The sequence below is a fragment of the Leuresthes tenuis genome, unplaced genomic scaffold (genome assembly GCF_036924035.1).
Source record: "Leuresthes tenuis unplaced genomic scaffold, fLeuTen1.0.hap1 SCAF_16, whole genome shotgun sequence".
Lineage (NCBI taxonomy): Eukaryota > Metazoa > Chordata > Actinopteri > Atheriniformes > Atherinopsidae > Leuresthes > Leuresthes tenuis.
The window spans coordinates 5,294,575-5,310,198 of NW_027325370.1; the positions used below are offsets into that span (position 1 = coordinate 5,294,575).

General features: G+C 38.2%; 1 protein-coding gene and 1 long non-coding RNA gene across 2 annotated transcripts; both read right to left on the reverse strand.

Annotated features, from left to right (window-relative positions):
- Window positions 1-2,015: 2,015 nt before the first annotated feature.
- Window positions 2,016-3,908, reverse strand: LOC140272050 (uncharacterized). The gene is made up of 2 exons (XR_011907879.1): window positions 3,781-3,908; window positions 2,016-2,806 (listed from the first exon to the last, which is right to left on the reverse strand). It is a non-coding gene; the product is annotated as an uncharacterized lncRNA (long non-coding RNA).
- A 1,164-nt stretch (window positions 3,909-5,072) lies between these two features.
- Window positions 5,073-11,780, reverse strand: LOC140271305 (deoxynucleoside triphosphate triphosphohydrolase SAMHD1-like). Its single transcript, XM_072366464.1, has 12 exons — window positions 11,770-11,780; window positions 11,687-11,717; window positions 10,990-11,150; window positions 10,760-10,875; window positions 7,735-7,805; window positions 7,130-7,288; window positions 6,927-7,027; window positions 6,660-6,768; window positions 6,485-6,576; window positions 6,205-6,320; window positions 5,230-5,348; window positions 5,073-5,132 (listed from the first exon to the last, which is right to left on the reverse strand). Exons 1-12 carry the CDS (start codon window positions 11,778-11,780, stop codon window positions 5,073-5,075), a joined length of 1,146 nt encoding a protein of 381 aa, XP_072222565.1.
- Between the last annotated feature and the right edge of the window lie 3,844 nt (window positions 11,781-15,624).

Sequence of the window (15,624 nt, forward strand, 5' to 3'; positions counted from 1 at the left end):
TAGATATTAATGAATTTTAGATTAGATTATGGGATCTATAGCATCAGATATCACGAGATTTGGAAAACAGTTTTAAAACCTCAAAAATAGACCATGGCTCATGATAACTCTACTGTAGAGAATAATCGTCAGTGGGGTCAGATTAAGTTCTTTCTTCTTTTTTTTCCACAAAAACTGAAGACACAACACGTGTTTATTCTACTAAACACATACGCGCGCGCAAACACACAAAAACACTCACACATATATGTAAATATAGGAATTCATCTATTTATTTTCTCAAATTGAACACTTCCGGTATTTTGTCTGCCTGTTGACATTTTAACGTGTTATCTCTCAATGACACGCGGAGGGTTGAGCAAAATGTGGAGCATGAATGCTGCATTCGCTGTAGTTGGGAAATGAGACTTTCAAAGCATTCTCAGATTAAATCTGCATTGTCGATGCAACGATTGTAAAAAAAACGTCTTTCTCCAGATTTATCTCACTGATTTACTGTCAACAACACAACAACACGTTGATGTCGTTCGCTGTTCGCAGAGGATGACAGGTGAAAGTTTACGCTAAAGGCAATGTAGTATTATTTAAAAAACAAAGATTTAGCCTTTACTGTGTAGTCTACCTTTTGTGAAGCTTACATAAAGTGCAAAAGTAAATGAAGATATTTTCCGGATATCAAGATATATCGACGTTGCGACCTGATTGGTTTCCTTGATATATGCTGGTTAGTAATCAGAAAGTCCAATTTCGCTGCTGTCTTCGAATGCAGCAGAAACTGAAGCTCTGACAGCGCCCCCAATTACATAGAATAACCCGTCATCGCAGATCCTGTAAAGGCGGCAGTTTAAAAATGTTTATTTCTTTCAATATCTTCAAAATGTTTTTTAAATTAGTTACTAGTGACCAGAGAGAGACCACCACAGACACTCTACCAGCAAATAACATGATATGCTGAAACAGAAAGGAAAAAAAGATGAAAGATAATGTTCTGCAATGAGATTATTTTTATTAAAATTTCGGAATTTTTTAACAAGCTGTGTGGGAAAATTTAGAGTCAATGCAAAAGGAAAAATAGAATAATTCATCTGTAAACAAAGTCAAACTGTGTAGTTGAACTAAAATAAAGAAAGCACTTAAAAGTCTGGATAAGGAGTAAACTACAAGCAAAATTCAGAGATGATGGACGTGGATGGTCATCCATGACTCTCTGGCTCTATCTGTTCTGCTTGCACACTCACAAGCTAAGTTAACAAGTGAGTTGAAGTAGAATGAAACCTGATTTTGTGTGATGGGGGATCATCACATAGCAGTCACACAGTATATCCTCACTGGTATGGGGGAAGAACCACCTGACAGACTGACAATCCAGATATAACAGATGGCCCACGTTGTCATGTATCTGCCTTGTGATGTTCATGATAATCCCAAGACTGTCCATAGGTACTAAATGGTTAACTGCATGTTTTGTACATGACTTGAGTTTTTCTGTCTCTAAAAATGCAGCTGTTCTCCAAATTACACCTGCACACACTTTCTGTATTTCCCTGCTCATATTGGAGAAATATACACAGTTTTTAATTTATGCTTCTGCTTTTTCATGTTGCCCCAGACTGATTATATGATGTTTACTTCAGGGCTCTGTGAGGGTCAGGCTATCTGCTCCAGGGCTCCTCTGTGCATGTTATGTGTAGCTGTCCTGCTGCAGAATGAATGACAGCAGTACCATCTGCACCTGAAGGGGCTGCATGACTGATAAGAATTTAAACTTTAGAAGATAGTACATTTATTTTATCGCTTTTCCCTAATATGAACAATGGAATTATTACGTTGTTTCCTAGAATTGATAAAATGAAAAAATTCATTCTAAATAAATAAATCAAACAGAAAGTAGAGCAACAAGGGCGTAATATTGAAATTGGCATGCGAATGATCTGAGATAATTTCATAAAAACAGTATTTATGCTGAATTACAATTTACCCTTAAGCAAAGTTTAACTCCACAAAGATGCAAAATAGAGAGAATAAGAACTTTATTTAAAATAGACACCTTATAATATGTTTACAAACCATCTAAACAGGAACACACTCCTGTTAACCTTTGCTAGGCTCCCATTAACAGACCCACTATGTACGAGAATATAATGAATGTTCACACAATCAACACAACACACCATCTCTGTCTTTACCACAACCAGCTTTAAGCAAGTTTGAGTTATTTACTGTGACAACATGAAAATTTATATATTTATAGTTTAATTGTAGTACCAATAAATGATCTATTCTAAATGATTAAGAATGTATTTTATATTGATTCAACGTGATAAAATGCAGAATATTCTAAACCAAACCACCAAAATAAATGATTCTACCAGTAACCAGATGGACAAACCTAACCCCCTTTACTAACTAACTTAATTAGCATTGAAATAATGATAAGAAAAAAAAATCCACTCAATATTCATAACAGCTAAACACACGATTAATAATATCAGTAAATGACAGACTTATACTGTGGTTTACAGCTTCCACAGTCAGCGGTCTTTTAGTTTGCAGGTTTCATTTACTTCTCGAGAAAGAAACATGGAAGCATAACCCGAGTTAACCCTAAATACATATGCAGAGAACATAGAACACATTCTGAATATGAAACAATTAATTTGTTACACAATCACGTCATTTCTTTCTGGACATTCATGGTGTTGGTCACTATAGTCTGCTAAAGCTTTTCATTAGATTTCACCACAGAGCAGCTGATTGTTTCCTTTCCTTTTAATCCTCAGCCATTTTCTTTGTGTTACACATTGTGCTGAAATAAAGACAGAAAAAACAAATGCATGAGTAGAAGCAAAATGTGTCCAATGAGAGGTATGCATTATTTTTATTTTCAGCAGGAAAAGACTCCACTGTAGCTGATAACATTTGCTTCGTTTTGATCATTTTGTGTTTTTGAACTGTTGGATTGCAAAAAAAAAAACCTCTGTTAGAAGATACCACCAAGGACTGAAAGTTAATAAGTGGATGAATCAGTGATCCTCGTTTTATTTTTCTTTTTTTAATCAGATATGAAATGTGAAACTGCTCTGTGTCTGTTCTTCTTACCATATTGCTTCTAAGTCACTCAGTGGGTTTACATGAGGTAATTATCCTCGGATATATGGCGGTGAATGAATCGAATCACTGGCACAAAGCATGTCATACCCCGGTACGATACCATTTCAACTATCGCTAATAGAGCCACTTCCGGTTGACGTCTTCTCCACAACCAACAACAACAACAAACTCAGGCATTCAGAAAGATGGCAAAGGAAGAGCAAGATGAAGCTGCGTCCCTCTACATCTGTGATGAGCTGGTTATGACACAAACGTGATGCACAACGGCGCATTCTCCATCTCATTGTTTATTTTGTTTCTTACAGCGGCGACAACAACAGTAATATCGTCTCCTTCGACTTCCGCGTGACGATCGCGGGAAAAAATCTTGAGCATGCGCAGAACGCTCGATCCGATCCACTGTCGTCTCCGTGCACGTTCAGTGGGCATTTGGATCGAGTTATCTTGGGTCTTAATTCAATCGCAAGTAACCCGATCCGATTCGATTTCCTGTCAGATTAAGGTGTCTACATGAACTGAATAACTCAATATTATTGTAATTTAGCCATTGATCCGATCTGATGGCTTGCATGTAACCGCACTGACTAAAGCATTTCAATTGCGTCTAAGCTCCAGCCTGAGTATAAAGAACTTCTGTACTATATTTAACAACTTAAGCCCAAATATTACCTCAAAGTCATTATTTTTGCACCAGTCTTCAAACGTTGTTTGAGCTTCTTTCCACTCTTCAGTGTCATCTTCCCTCTTTTTCCAGTAGACCCTGATGATCTTCTCAGAAAAGCGTTCTGGGAGGAGCTTTGACACCTGACAAAAATGATGACAACATGAATCTGTGAACTGTAATCTTGCCAAAGATTGTTACACAAAGAAAAACACACGAGTGACAAACGGCAAACACTGTTTTCTGTATTTGTCACCTGGTTCTCATTGATGGGTTTTGCTATTTTAGGGTCACTCTTTGTGTAGAAATAGACGCTTTTGATGGGATCCTTGTCTTTCATCCCATAGTCAAAAGTGGCAACCTAAAAGAGAAGTGTGGGAGAGAAACCTGTGTTTACATTTACAAATGAATAACGCCTCTGGTAAACAAACATCTTTCCCATCACATGCTAAATATAGCAGAAAGAAGCAGTGATCAAGATTCAAGCACGTGGAAGTTGAATTGTTGAGAAAAGAATTTACTAAATCACATCATTTTGCTGGATTTTCTTTTATGAATTTAAAGATTTTAAGATCAGTGTTGTACATCCAATAAGAAAGAAAACTCACACAAACTTCAAAGTCTTGCTGTGTCTGACCCGGAATGGCCTTTGCCAAACTTTTAAGTGTTTCCTAAAAGATGGAACAGTTAGTTTACTGCTTTTATTGTTATTTTTGTTTTATTATCTTCACTCTCTTCTTATTCTTACCTCTGGTATTTCTTCTTCATTTTGCCCTCCTGGTGGATCTTGTTTCTTCTGTGTTTTATTCATTAAAAAAAGACATTATCTTCAGTTCAAATGTTTACAACTTTAATGATTGTACTAAACAACTTCCACTTTCCCCAGTAATGACCAAATTAAATATATGGACTGAGTCCCGACCCTACATTCTGCACTTCATTTTCATACCGAAGAAATCCTTGAAACCAATTTTGAGATGTGATATTTTGGCATTCCTGCCATTCCCTCGTGGTGAAGCTCCATTTTGTTAGCTTAATAGCATAAATGCCTAAGTTATATTTGAATGCCTTAGACTTAGGCAATTATGTATAATTACTCTAATGATTTGCTGGTTTTGTGGTGAAACTCAAACATGTGTCTCAGTTTTTAGGTCATTGATTGTATGCGCTTGTGATTCAGTCCAAATGTGCAAATACAACATATGTTGGGACGTGGGATTGGGATATTGGATTGGCTTGTAAAATTAAAAGAATTAAGTATAGTGCATCGTTCTTAATAAGCCACAAAAAGTCCAGTATGTCAAGTTTTAGGATCTGAATTGAAGAAGAACTTCTGGGTCATGTCTTTGAGTGTCAGTCTCTAAATCTTTCAAAGTCTTCACATACACTAAAAGAATAAGTAGCAAAAGCAATTGGTATCCCCATTTAAAAAAGTTGATCTTGAATGTTTGACACACCTTGGCCTCACCCAGACACTTGTACAAGTCTCGAGAGATGATCCTCTTCAGAATATTGCTCGCTGGCATCAGTTCATCTTGATGCAGGTCTGGGTGGAGTATTTTTTCAAACACTTGATCTTCAAAGCAAACAGAAATACAATGAAAGACAAGTTAGTAAACAAAAGAACAGGTCAACATTTCTTCAGTGGTATTAATATAAGTGTATAATAACTATTAATATATTGCAGAACAGTTTACTCGTAACTTGTTCAGGTAGGTGTAAGTATAAAAACAACAACTGGAGAACAAATATCACAGCCCAACCCATGAAAGCACATGGCTTCCAAGCACAAGCGTAGTTCTGCTTGAACACACTTTCACTTTCTCATCCAGCTGACAAAACAAGTTTAAATGTTTCAGCAACAGCTTATTAGCCTGAAACTTCACTTACGAGAGAAACAAGCGAGAACAGGGCAATTCTTTGGGGTTTCAGCACGAAATTCATGTTAAGTCTTGCAAGCTGAAAGTCTAACAGGGCTCAACTCAATGATTCTAATGCAATTCAATAGTGCAAACAGAGAAACACTTCAACACTACTGTTTCTTCATTACACAGACACAGAAGTGTTGAAACCTTGGTCTGTTTGCACTATTAAAACTGTATCAAAACCAGTGCAAATGAATATCAATGACCAATCTGTTTACAAGGTCTGCCAGATACAAGGTCTTTATCACCTACTTGGTTGAGAGGGCCAAGGATCAGAAAAGTACTGCTTTGATTCAAGTTGTCCAGTTCATGGCTCAACTCTTGTCCGGCTCTGTCTAAACTCACTCTATTTGATTCCCCTTTGAATGTCCAGCTTGCTCCGTTATGTTCCAGAGGTCAAGCCTCTCTCTTGATCTCCTGCTGCTTATACCTGCTGTGATACTTACCAAAAACTTGTAAATAATCAATTCTCGGTTCAATTCGTATTTGAATTTGGCATCCACTGACCTGTCAGCTTGGTGTAGGCCTCCATGTCATTTTTGGCTTTTGAGAGAGTGAACATCTCCCCGTTTGATCCACTGATCTTGATGTATGGATCAGCTTTTAAGAAAGCATCCTTGATCCTGGATAGAAATCAACAGCTTTTTAAAAAACATTCAGGAACATATATATATAAATATATATATATATATATATATATATATATATATAGTATATATATATATATATATATATAGTATATATATATAGTACGTATAGTACCAACATGGGAAGACTAGGTACTCACATAATCTGTATATTCATGTTTACTTTGTGCTGGTAGGCTCTTTTATGGAGACGATTCCTGGTTTGGAACATGTCGTACAGATTGTCCACCTCCTGTGAAGATTGTTGCCTTTGATTAAGTAACACCCACTCAGATAAACCTCTTATTTTTTAGCTTAAAAAGCAGGGGTCAACACCTTGTCTCTGCAGCAGATGTGTTTCCGCCCATCCACTTCACACACCCTCACAAACATGAAGTACCGCAGGTGGTCAAAGTTGTTCTGGATGCCAAGGTGGTGACAGTCCCTGAGAAAAGACAGAGGGAGCAAATGCATCAATAAAAATAAAACCTTCACTCAAAAGTCTTCAAAGGGTGATATTGTACTTGTTCTGGGAAAGTAATACACACAGTTGAAGTTCCTCGCTCTACATCAGTAACTGTTTTAGTTTTAAGCAAACTCCACCTGGCAAAGTAGTCAAATTTGTCCACATCGATCCCATTAAGCTTGTTTGCCACAATCTCATAGAGGAAGGACTTGCCCTGTTGTCGACCTTCGTATGGCCACTGTGGAGATGACAGTATTGAGCATTAGACTTTAGACATCTGCAGCAAAAATCAAAGTGATTTATTTCAGAATACTCTTACAGATTTATCTTTTGTAGAAACTGGTGCATCATTTTCCAGAGTGCTCAAAGGCTTTCCTAGAATCAGCTCCTTGATGAAGACCAGGTCTTCTTCCACTTTGAACCCGTATGTTTTCATCTCTGACTTCAAACCATTGGCTTCCACCATGTAATCAAACATGCGTAGAGAAGCATGCTCATGCTGCAGGATACACATGTTCATCAGTATATTTATAAGAGAACTTGAATAGTCACAACTTGTGACAGCATCCTGATATTCAGACATTCAGTGCTGCTTTAAAGGTAAAGTTCCGTTTTTTTAAACCTGGACATATTTCTAGCTGTATATATACGTGTTAATTTACTCATTGATAGCATTTTGGTGTCACTCTGAGTCGTTTGGACGCTATTTAGATCAATCGAGAGCCGCTTATATATCTTCATATATTATGATGGGAGTGAACGGGGCAAGGCCAATGCAGCCTCTAAATAAGGCATGAAACTCCTACATTTCACTGGTGAAATTCAGTGAATGAGGAGGAAAGTGCAGAGCCATACGCAAAGCAATGTTAAGGCCATCTTTTATGAAAGAACACAAATGAGTTTTTAGGGGATTAATAATAGCTGGAGTGGCACTTTATCTCTTACCTTCCATTTATCCTCTGGGAGTGCTTCTGGGATAAACATCGTATCATATAGATGAGAAAAGGGTCCATGTCCTAAATATGGAGAAATGGGAAATATTTCTGTTTGAGGATTTATAAATGTGCAAGGGATTGAAATAAATGAAGATAAAAATATTGTCATTCATCATTTATGTAGCAAACTCAAGTGTGGAATTTAATAAGATTTTAAATGACTGCAACATTCTTTTGTGGGGATGGTCAGTGTGGAAATACCAGATGGGGGATTTCTACATCAAAGAAGAGAAATTTACAACAATCTTTGCCCACAAAAGCATTTTGGGGGAGTTTTCTCAGCCCCTCTTTCCACAGACCTGTGCCATAAATTTAGATAAATGCATTTATAGCTTAGTACTAACTAAGCTGAACAAACAACGGACCCTCTCAGGAGAGTATTGGGGAAAACCAGAACAGGACCCTTCCGACCCTATATGGTTCAAAGTAAACAATGGTGACAGTTTGCCCCGACTCTGACTCAAGACAGAGACAGCCGCTACATGGACCTCTCAAAAGTATCTCACCCATAATCACTTTTTAGCTGAATCTTGAAACTGTATTAAATATGCTTTATATCTTTGTACACGTTCTTTCATGTTCTCAGTGATATCACAAGCTGCATTTTAAAACCTTTTTCATGATCGCACATAGAACGATACGGAGGATATTGTTTTGGAAAACTTGCATATGTGACATTTATATGAAATAATGCAACTATTAACCAATGCGCCAGCTGTTTCTTATTGTATTCTGTGTTTAACACAAATAACATTTGTTGGTTCGTTATTCATATGTCATAACTTTACAGATGTCCATCTGAATTTTGAGATCCATAACCATCTTGTTATGTTGTTTTTGCTGTCTTTATATCCTAAGTTTATGCTATATCTTTACAAGTTATGGTGTTTTAGAATCCTCTGAACAAATATTTATGAGATGGCGGAATGCAGGAGTCGAATTCTTCTTGCAGGTCGCCTTACAAAATACGCCCAGGCAGACGTCACAACAGTTTCAGGCATACCATTGGCTGAAAGTGTAGCGTAGGCTACGTCATGCCCCGCCTCCGCGAATCAAACTCCGGAAACCGCGAGGAAAAGTGAGTTATCGCATAGGTTCTTGAACAGGATATGGACGGAATATTGTAAGAAAATTGCAGAGGCGTGGAAGAAGCCGGAGCGGCCATCTCAGCGGGCTGGGCCGGAGCGGCGATGTCGGGAGACGGAGCTGGGGAGGCAAATGGGGAGAGGAGGATCTCGCGGAGAGCGAGATCCTCGTCCAAATCCACGCCGAACACTTCCACCAAAGCCTCATGGTGGATTGTTCTCACTCCCTCCCAGACCGCCTGGAGTGCGGGGTTCCCCGGACCGCGTCCCCAGCGGAACACCTGCAGGACCTGGCCTGACAGCGACCACCACTCGAACATGTCGCCGCCCTCGGCAAAGCATTTCTGCAGGGCGGCGAGTCGGTGCTGTAGCTGCGCCAGAACTGCTGGGTCCATTTCTGACAGAATCCTTCTGTCACGATCGCTGGGAAGGTAGGACCCAGATGCAGCTCTTTCGTTCACAAAAACAAGGTTTATTCCACACAAAAACAGGGAGCACAGCAGGAACAAAAAGCACGGCCGAGACGGATTCAAAAATACTTCATGTTAACAAAACCAAGGCTATGAAAGAAATAAGACAAGACTATGATTAACGTCGATTACAAGACTATGAATAAAACAGAACTATGACATAACAAGACTATGAATACAATGAACAAGGCTATGAGGCATGAAACCAGACTTATATAGTGAGGATTCTGCAGTGACTGAAAGTAAACCAGGAAGCTAAATACTGTGAGGGGAGTGATCAGTGACATGAGGTGCAGCTGAGAACAATTAACCAGGTGACTTGAGTGAACTGAACGTGACAGGGGAAAAATATGACAAGAACATAACATGATTAAACAAACTGACATAACACACACTGATAGGGCAGACTGTGACACCTCACATGTTTTTGATCATCAAAAGGAGCCAGCGTTCAGTTTGTCAACCGTTTTGTCAATCTTTGGTGAATTTAAGTTCACCTCATCGGAGTTGGTCACCAACCAAAACCAACTCGACCCTTGGACAGTTTTATCATTATTTGCGTGAATTCCGACATACCCCGTCTTCAAGCTATCAGAAAGAAGCCAGGAAAGCGACCGGTCCAGTCTCTGAAAGTCAACCACAACGAAGGCCGCGAGACGCGGAACCGAGAGAGACCCAGTGGGACCCGCTGGCGATTACCTGTGGTTCGGAGCTGACCTAACCGTAAGATCTGCCCTGTTCTTACATTCAGACGGTATGCGGTGGGTGTCGAGAGAATTTGCTGTTAAAATGATAAATTAACCCAAGCTGTTAGTCTTTGAATTCAAATAGTAACAAACCTAGACTATTTGAATTATTCCGGTATCCATCCATCCCCTCCCCTTAGTTCTTTTCAATTCACTAAGTGTTTCTTATATAATCATCCATATTCAAGGCATTTCTCCTGTTGTCTTAAGGTTAATGTCTTTGGTCATGTCATTTTAATAAATGGTTCATACATATATAAAATCAACCGGCTTTTGTGTATGTGTTCTTTACGTACGTGTGAGTCCAACAAAACGAGAATTCACGAGTAGCGACTGTATGAGACTGGAATTTATTAGTTATTAATTAATCATTGATTATTAATTTAACATACCAGAATCGTAAGATTCTGTCTTTTTCCTTCAACTGAAGGTGGTGCCCTAAAACGAGGTTAAATAAGGCTTATTCAGATAGTGAGAACTTTCGGATAAATCTTTATATCTTATCACATCACGCTACGTGTGTCCGCTATAAATATATATTGTTGGTGCCTTGTGGGCCGGCGATATATAATTTGGTTACATTTACTTGACACTGAAAAGGGAGAAAAGCAGGGTACTTTGTAAATTCTCTTGCAAGCTGAATCACTGCAGTGGAAATGATGTGTTACACTCACCCAGGTCGTGGCAAAGACCTGCAATCTGCACACAGAGGAAGTCACGATCATCGATTTCAAGTTCTGGCTGCCTTGATCTCAGAGATTTTACGAGTTCTCCTGCTAAGTACCCCACCCTGTATTATGAGATACAACACACATGCGCACACTGTTTACTTTAGTTTTACTGATTTCATTTGGTGCTTTTATATTTGTCTTTACGTTTTTATTATGATGGCATAAGAACGCACCCAACTGAGTGTTCAAAGCGGTTGTGGGATGCTCCAGGGTAAACGTGATAGCACCCCCCAAGCTGCTTGAGGTTTCGCAGTCTTTGGAACTGAGGTGTGTCGATAATTTTGACCAGAAGTGGATGTAACTCAATGTGGCCATGGATGGAGTCATTAAACACCTGGCAGCAGAAGGTAAAACAACAAGACACAGTACATGTACAGTACAGTACAGTACACACAGAAAAATTATTTTGAATAATTTTGAAACATGAAACAAACTCAGCTGAACAGACTGATAGTAAACTTTAGTAATGATGTGTGATGAGGAAGTAATCTATGAATGTACAAGGGAATGCAGAGCTATAAATGGCTCTGGGTGAGGACTAAAATCTGGTCTTTCTTCATTCATTTGACAGTAATTGTTTAGTAAACACAGCTCCCTGTGGCTCTTTGGGCTATGTTTCTTATTCAGTGCTGCAGTTAATTTTCTTTTCCTTTAGCATCCCATTTCTGTTTTCAAGTAGTCAAGCAATCATGTACAATAAATATTAGTAGGCATTAACAGTTCAGTTTTGTGATTTTGTAGCATTAACTGATCCTGGCTTCTTTCTTTCTGTTTGTCTGTTGATTGTTTTAACTTTCCCCTTTTCAAAGCTACAGAGATACAAAGTTCATTTCCCCTTTTCAAAGCTACAGAGATACAAAGTTAAATCACCTTTCCTGGGTTGCGGTCATTTCTGGGTGTGCTAAAGAAAAAAAAAAAAGCAGAAAAGAGAATTTAGAAATGAATCAAATGGCAAATGAAACATAATTCAACCACAACACTCACTCAGTTGCCATCTTCTTTTGGTCGGCACCAGTTTCTGAAGAAAAGAGGAAATAAGACACATTAGGGCCTGTAAAACATAATCATTACTAAAAGCTGTTATGTGAAGAGTTTGTTTTCTAAAGTAGTTCTCTTTTTTCAAATTTTCCTTTTTTCAAAGTAATATTTTAAGTTAAAAGTAATGGCTTTCCATAGAATATTAATCAAAATGATTGATTTTCTTCTTTTTTTAAAATTACTTCACTAAAATCACAAACGCAATCTAATAAATCAGAAGACTAACCTCAAATATACTTTTTTTTTTTAATGGAATATATATTGCCATACTTAAACTCCTTTATATTTAAGGGACTTACAGGTTTCCTTCACTCTGCAATCCTTGTTGTTCTCTGGCAGCGGCTGCAGTATTGTCTTTAGTCTGTTGAAGTTGTCGAAACGTAAATAAGTTTCACATGGAAATAATAAATGTTGATCTGACATGTTTTAGTTTAATAATTCAGGACTGTCAGACAAATATTATTACCTTGTCTAATGCAGGTGATGAAGTCAGACTGGTGCAGAACAACACCAGCCTTTTATAGTGTGGCCACACCTATTAGAACTGGTCAGCCTTGTCTCTATTATTGCTCATCACCTACTTTGATGACATTAACATAGTCCGACTGAAGTAATGTACAAAGGGAGTGTAGATCTATTAATGTTCAAACAAAACACCTTAACAGTATGTTTAAAAAAAAAAAAAAGAAAATAAATAATCATGACTTCTATTAGAACAAATAACATGCATCAATGAATTTGTCTTTATTCTGATGATTTATTTTTCAGTGCTGAAGAGCTAATTTAACGATCTCCACTGATTTTCAATGTTGCAAAAATGAAGGGAGACTACTCGGTCCATCAACTTCCTGTTTCATGTTGAAGGACTTTTATTTAATAGGAGTCTATTGTTTGTCAAGCTCAGGTCCGCCTGTATTCACAGCTTATGCAAACACCTCTGCCTGTGCTATGGATCACGGAAGTGATCCACACACATGATGTGTGTTGTTTCTGGGTGTCTTTTCGTAATGGCTGCAATCCAGCTTGTTCATTTGTTTGGAGAGTGATGACAAGCTGATAAACAGCTGGTGGTTGTACCTGTATGATATTACAATCAGACTCAGTGAGACACTGATAAATTCAAAGTGTAATAAGTGATGATCTCTATCACTAACAACAGCTCTTTCCTAATACATGGAGACATTACACCAAACCAGGAAGATCATTTTATATGATTATATAAGATTTTAAGTATATTTATTCATAATCACAGTGGCAGAGCGCTCAGAGACGTATAAGACTGAAACTAACTTTGTTGTTATGGTTTGATGACATTTCCATTCCTTTCTGCCTCTGCAAAGCATTTAACAAAGCTCCAGCTTTGCTTCTCTGACAGCCACATCCACTTTTTTTAAGGCGTTGATAAATCCTACCCATTATTAATTCATTTGATGACCTTGATACATTTTTTGATGAAGTTAAGAGTTGCTTTGTCAGTTCATAAGTAAACCCTAAACTGCAGACACTTCATTGTCCAAAATGAAGGGTCCACTGCAGTCTCTGATGTCCGTTGCAGAAAAAGCACTTATCTATTAACTGAGTACTGAAATGACTTAATCTGAAGTACTTCATACTACAGAAATGGCTGAAAAACTAGTCTTTTTTTCATTATGAGTTCAACATTGCACGATAACAGACATGAACTGAAAATATTCTTGCATGAGGACCAATGAGTCCAGAGCATCTAAATGTTAAAAAACAACTGTTTCAAAAGTAGAATAAAAACTAATTGCTTTGTAATTATTTAACACAGTGTAAGTTGTAAAGTTATGAGGAATAAAAGGAATATAGTAGAAGAACTACGTAAAATCCAAGTGTGACAAGTCCTGACTGATTTGGTTCCAGTACAGATGACATTTGGCTGTCCAACCAGCTTTACAGGAAGCTCATTAAAAGATATTTATGGTAATGTGAACAGGGTGGCTCTGTTTGTTGTTAAAGAGGAACTCCGGTATTTTTAAACCTTGTTACGGCCTCATAAAATTAAAATAATACATAGGCTCAATGAGACCGTAACATATTAGGACGCCACACAAGGTTTGCAAAAAGGACAAGATTTATTAAAAAGTTGCCACTGAAAAGGAAAAGGGGAAAAAAAAGTTAATGGTTAACCCATAAAGTTATGAACCAAAAAGAGAACAAAAGGAACAAAACGGGAAACACAGGGCCAGCCACGCAGTGGGCCGTTGCACCCTGCACTTTCCCCACTTACTGAAAAAACCCCAAATGTAACCTGAAACAAAAACTAACAGGACTACCGGCAGTCTCCAACTCAAACTAACATAAACTAAAATAAGAAAAAAAAACTCTGCCATCTAAGACAGATGAATAATAAGGGTTGACTATTAAATCAAAAGAAAGCAAACCATCAATGTGGCTGCTGCCCCCAGAGTGAGAGACCGCAGCCTTCCTCCTCTCCCTCTTTATCCTCGACCTGATTACCAATTGCCTACTGGCCTGTGGAGGACTACAAAGAGGAAGGAGAGGGCAGGGAGATCAGCACACCAAAACACTCCAGGTGTGCCATTACCTGGCCACACATAACAATCTAGACCTTATTTCTGGCATGAAATACGTTCATCTACTCACCGAGAACAGTTTGGTGAAAGTCGGCCTCCTTCGGAAGATATTTAGATAACTCGCGATCTAAATATCGCGATCTAATGAGCTGTGCTGCAGCGGCGGGCGGCGATGACGTCATCCCAGTAGACGAGTGTGTAGAAAGCCCTCTATAAGCCCCCCGATAGCCGCCAATAACAACTACACAGCAGCTATGAACTGACAGTGCTATAGTACACGTTCATTCATTCATTATTCTTCAAGTATTGGTGAAATAAAGACAGATAATGCCTTATTTAGAGGCTGCATCATCTAAGCCCCGTTCACTCCGTTATATGGATCTCCAGTTATCTAAATATCTTCCGAAGGACGCTGACTTTCACCAAACTGTTCTCTGTGAGTAGATGAATGTATTTCATGACCGAAATAAGGTCTAGGTTTAAAAATAACAGAGTTCTCCTTTAATACATGCATTCAACAATCTGCTCTTTAAAACACTTGTAGGACAAAAACTGGACCCACCTCGTCCGTTTATGAACACAAACAGTGCCAACTAACACATGCTCAACAATCTTATTGAACAAGTTCTTCATCTTGTTTGTTACAAATCTTAAAATCAGCAAACCGACTTTTATGCTGTGCATGTTCATGGTCTTGGCCAATGACATCAAATGGCCATAAGATGGCACCATTTCTCACCATTGCTTGAGATAAGGTCACTGATCCAATATTCTGCCAAACTATGTGAGTTTGATTCTTCTTCTGATGTCACTCTTGTGCTGAAAGTCGATGGTCATTTCTTCTCCACGTTGTGGAATCTTTAGACCTGGACATTTTCATACTGAAAAGGTAACACTTTTCTTGAATTACAACACACACAAACTTACAAATCTACATACAAATACATCCTGCTTTCCATTACTGTATTCTAATTTACTTTAAACTCATAACAGTGCACAGCATCCAGCATGACAGGATTGCAAAGTAAAGCTAGTTGTGTTTTTAAATGTGTACAATTTCTTGCAAATATATCCACATTTTGTTTAACCTTCGCAGACTTTCAACAGATGGCTTCAACTCAAGCTCTGTTGTGTTTAACCACTTGTAGACTTCTTGTGCATGCGCTTAATTCATGGACTTGTAGCCACAGCAGGAGTGCAATTAAGGATTTC

Coding starts and splice junctions, on each gene's coding strand:
- LOC140271305 (XM_072366464.1), bottom strand. Junction 11,151..11,686: donor ATGACCGCAACCCAGGAAAG/GTGATTTAACTT, acceptor TTCTGCTGCCAG/GTGTTTAATGACTCCATCCA. Junction 5,133..5,229: donor AGTGTCTGGGTGAGGCCAAG/GTGTGTCAAACA, acceptor TGAAAGATTTAG/AGACTGACACTCAAAGACAT.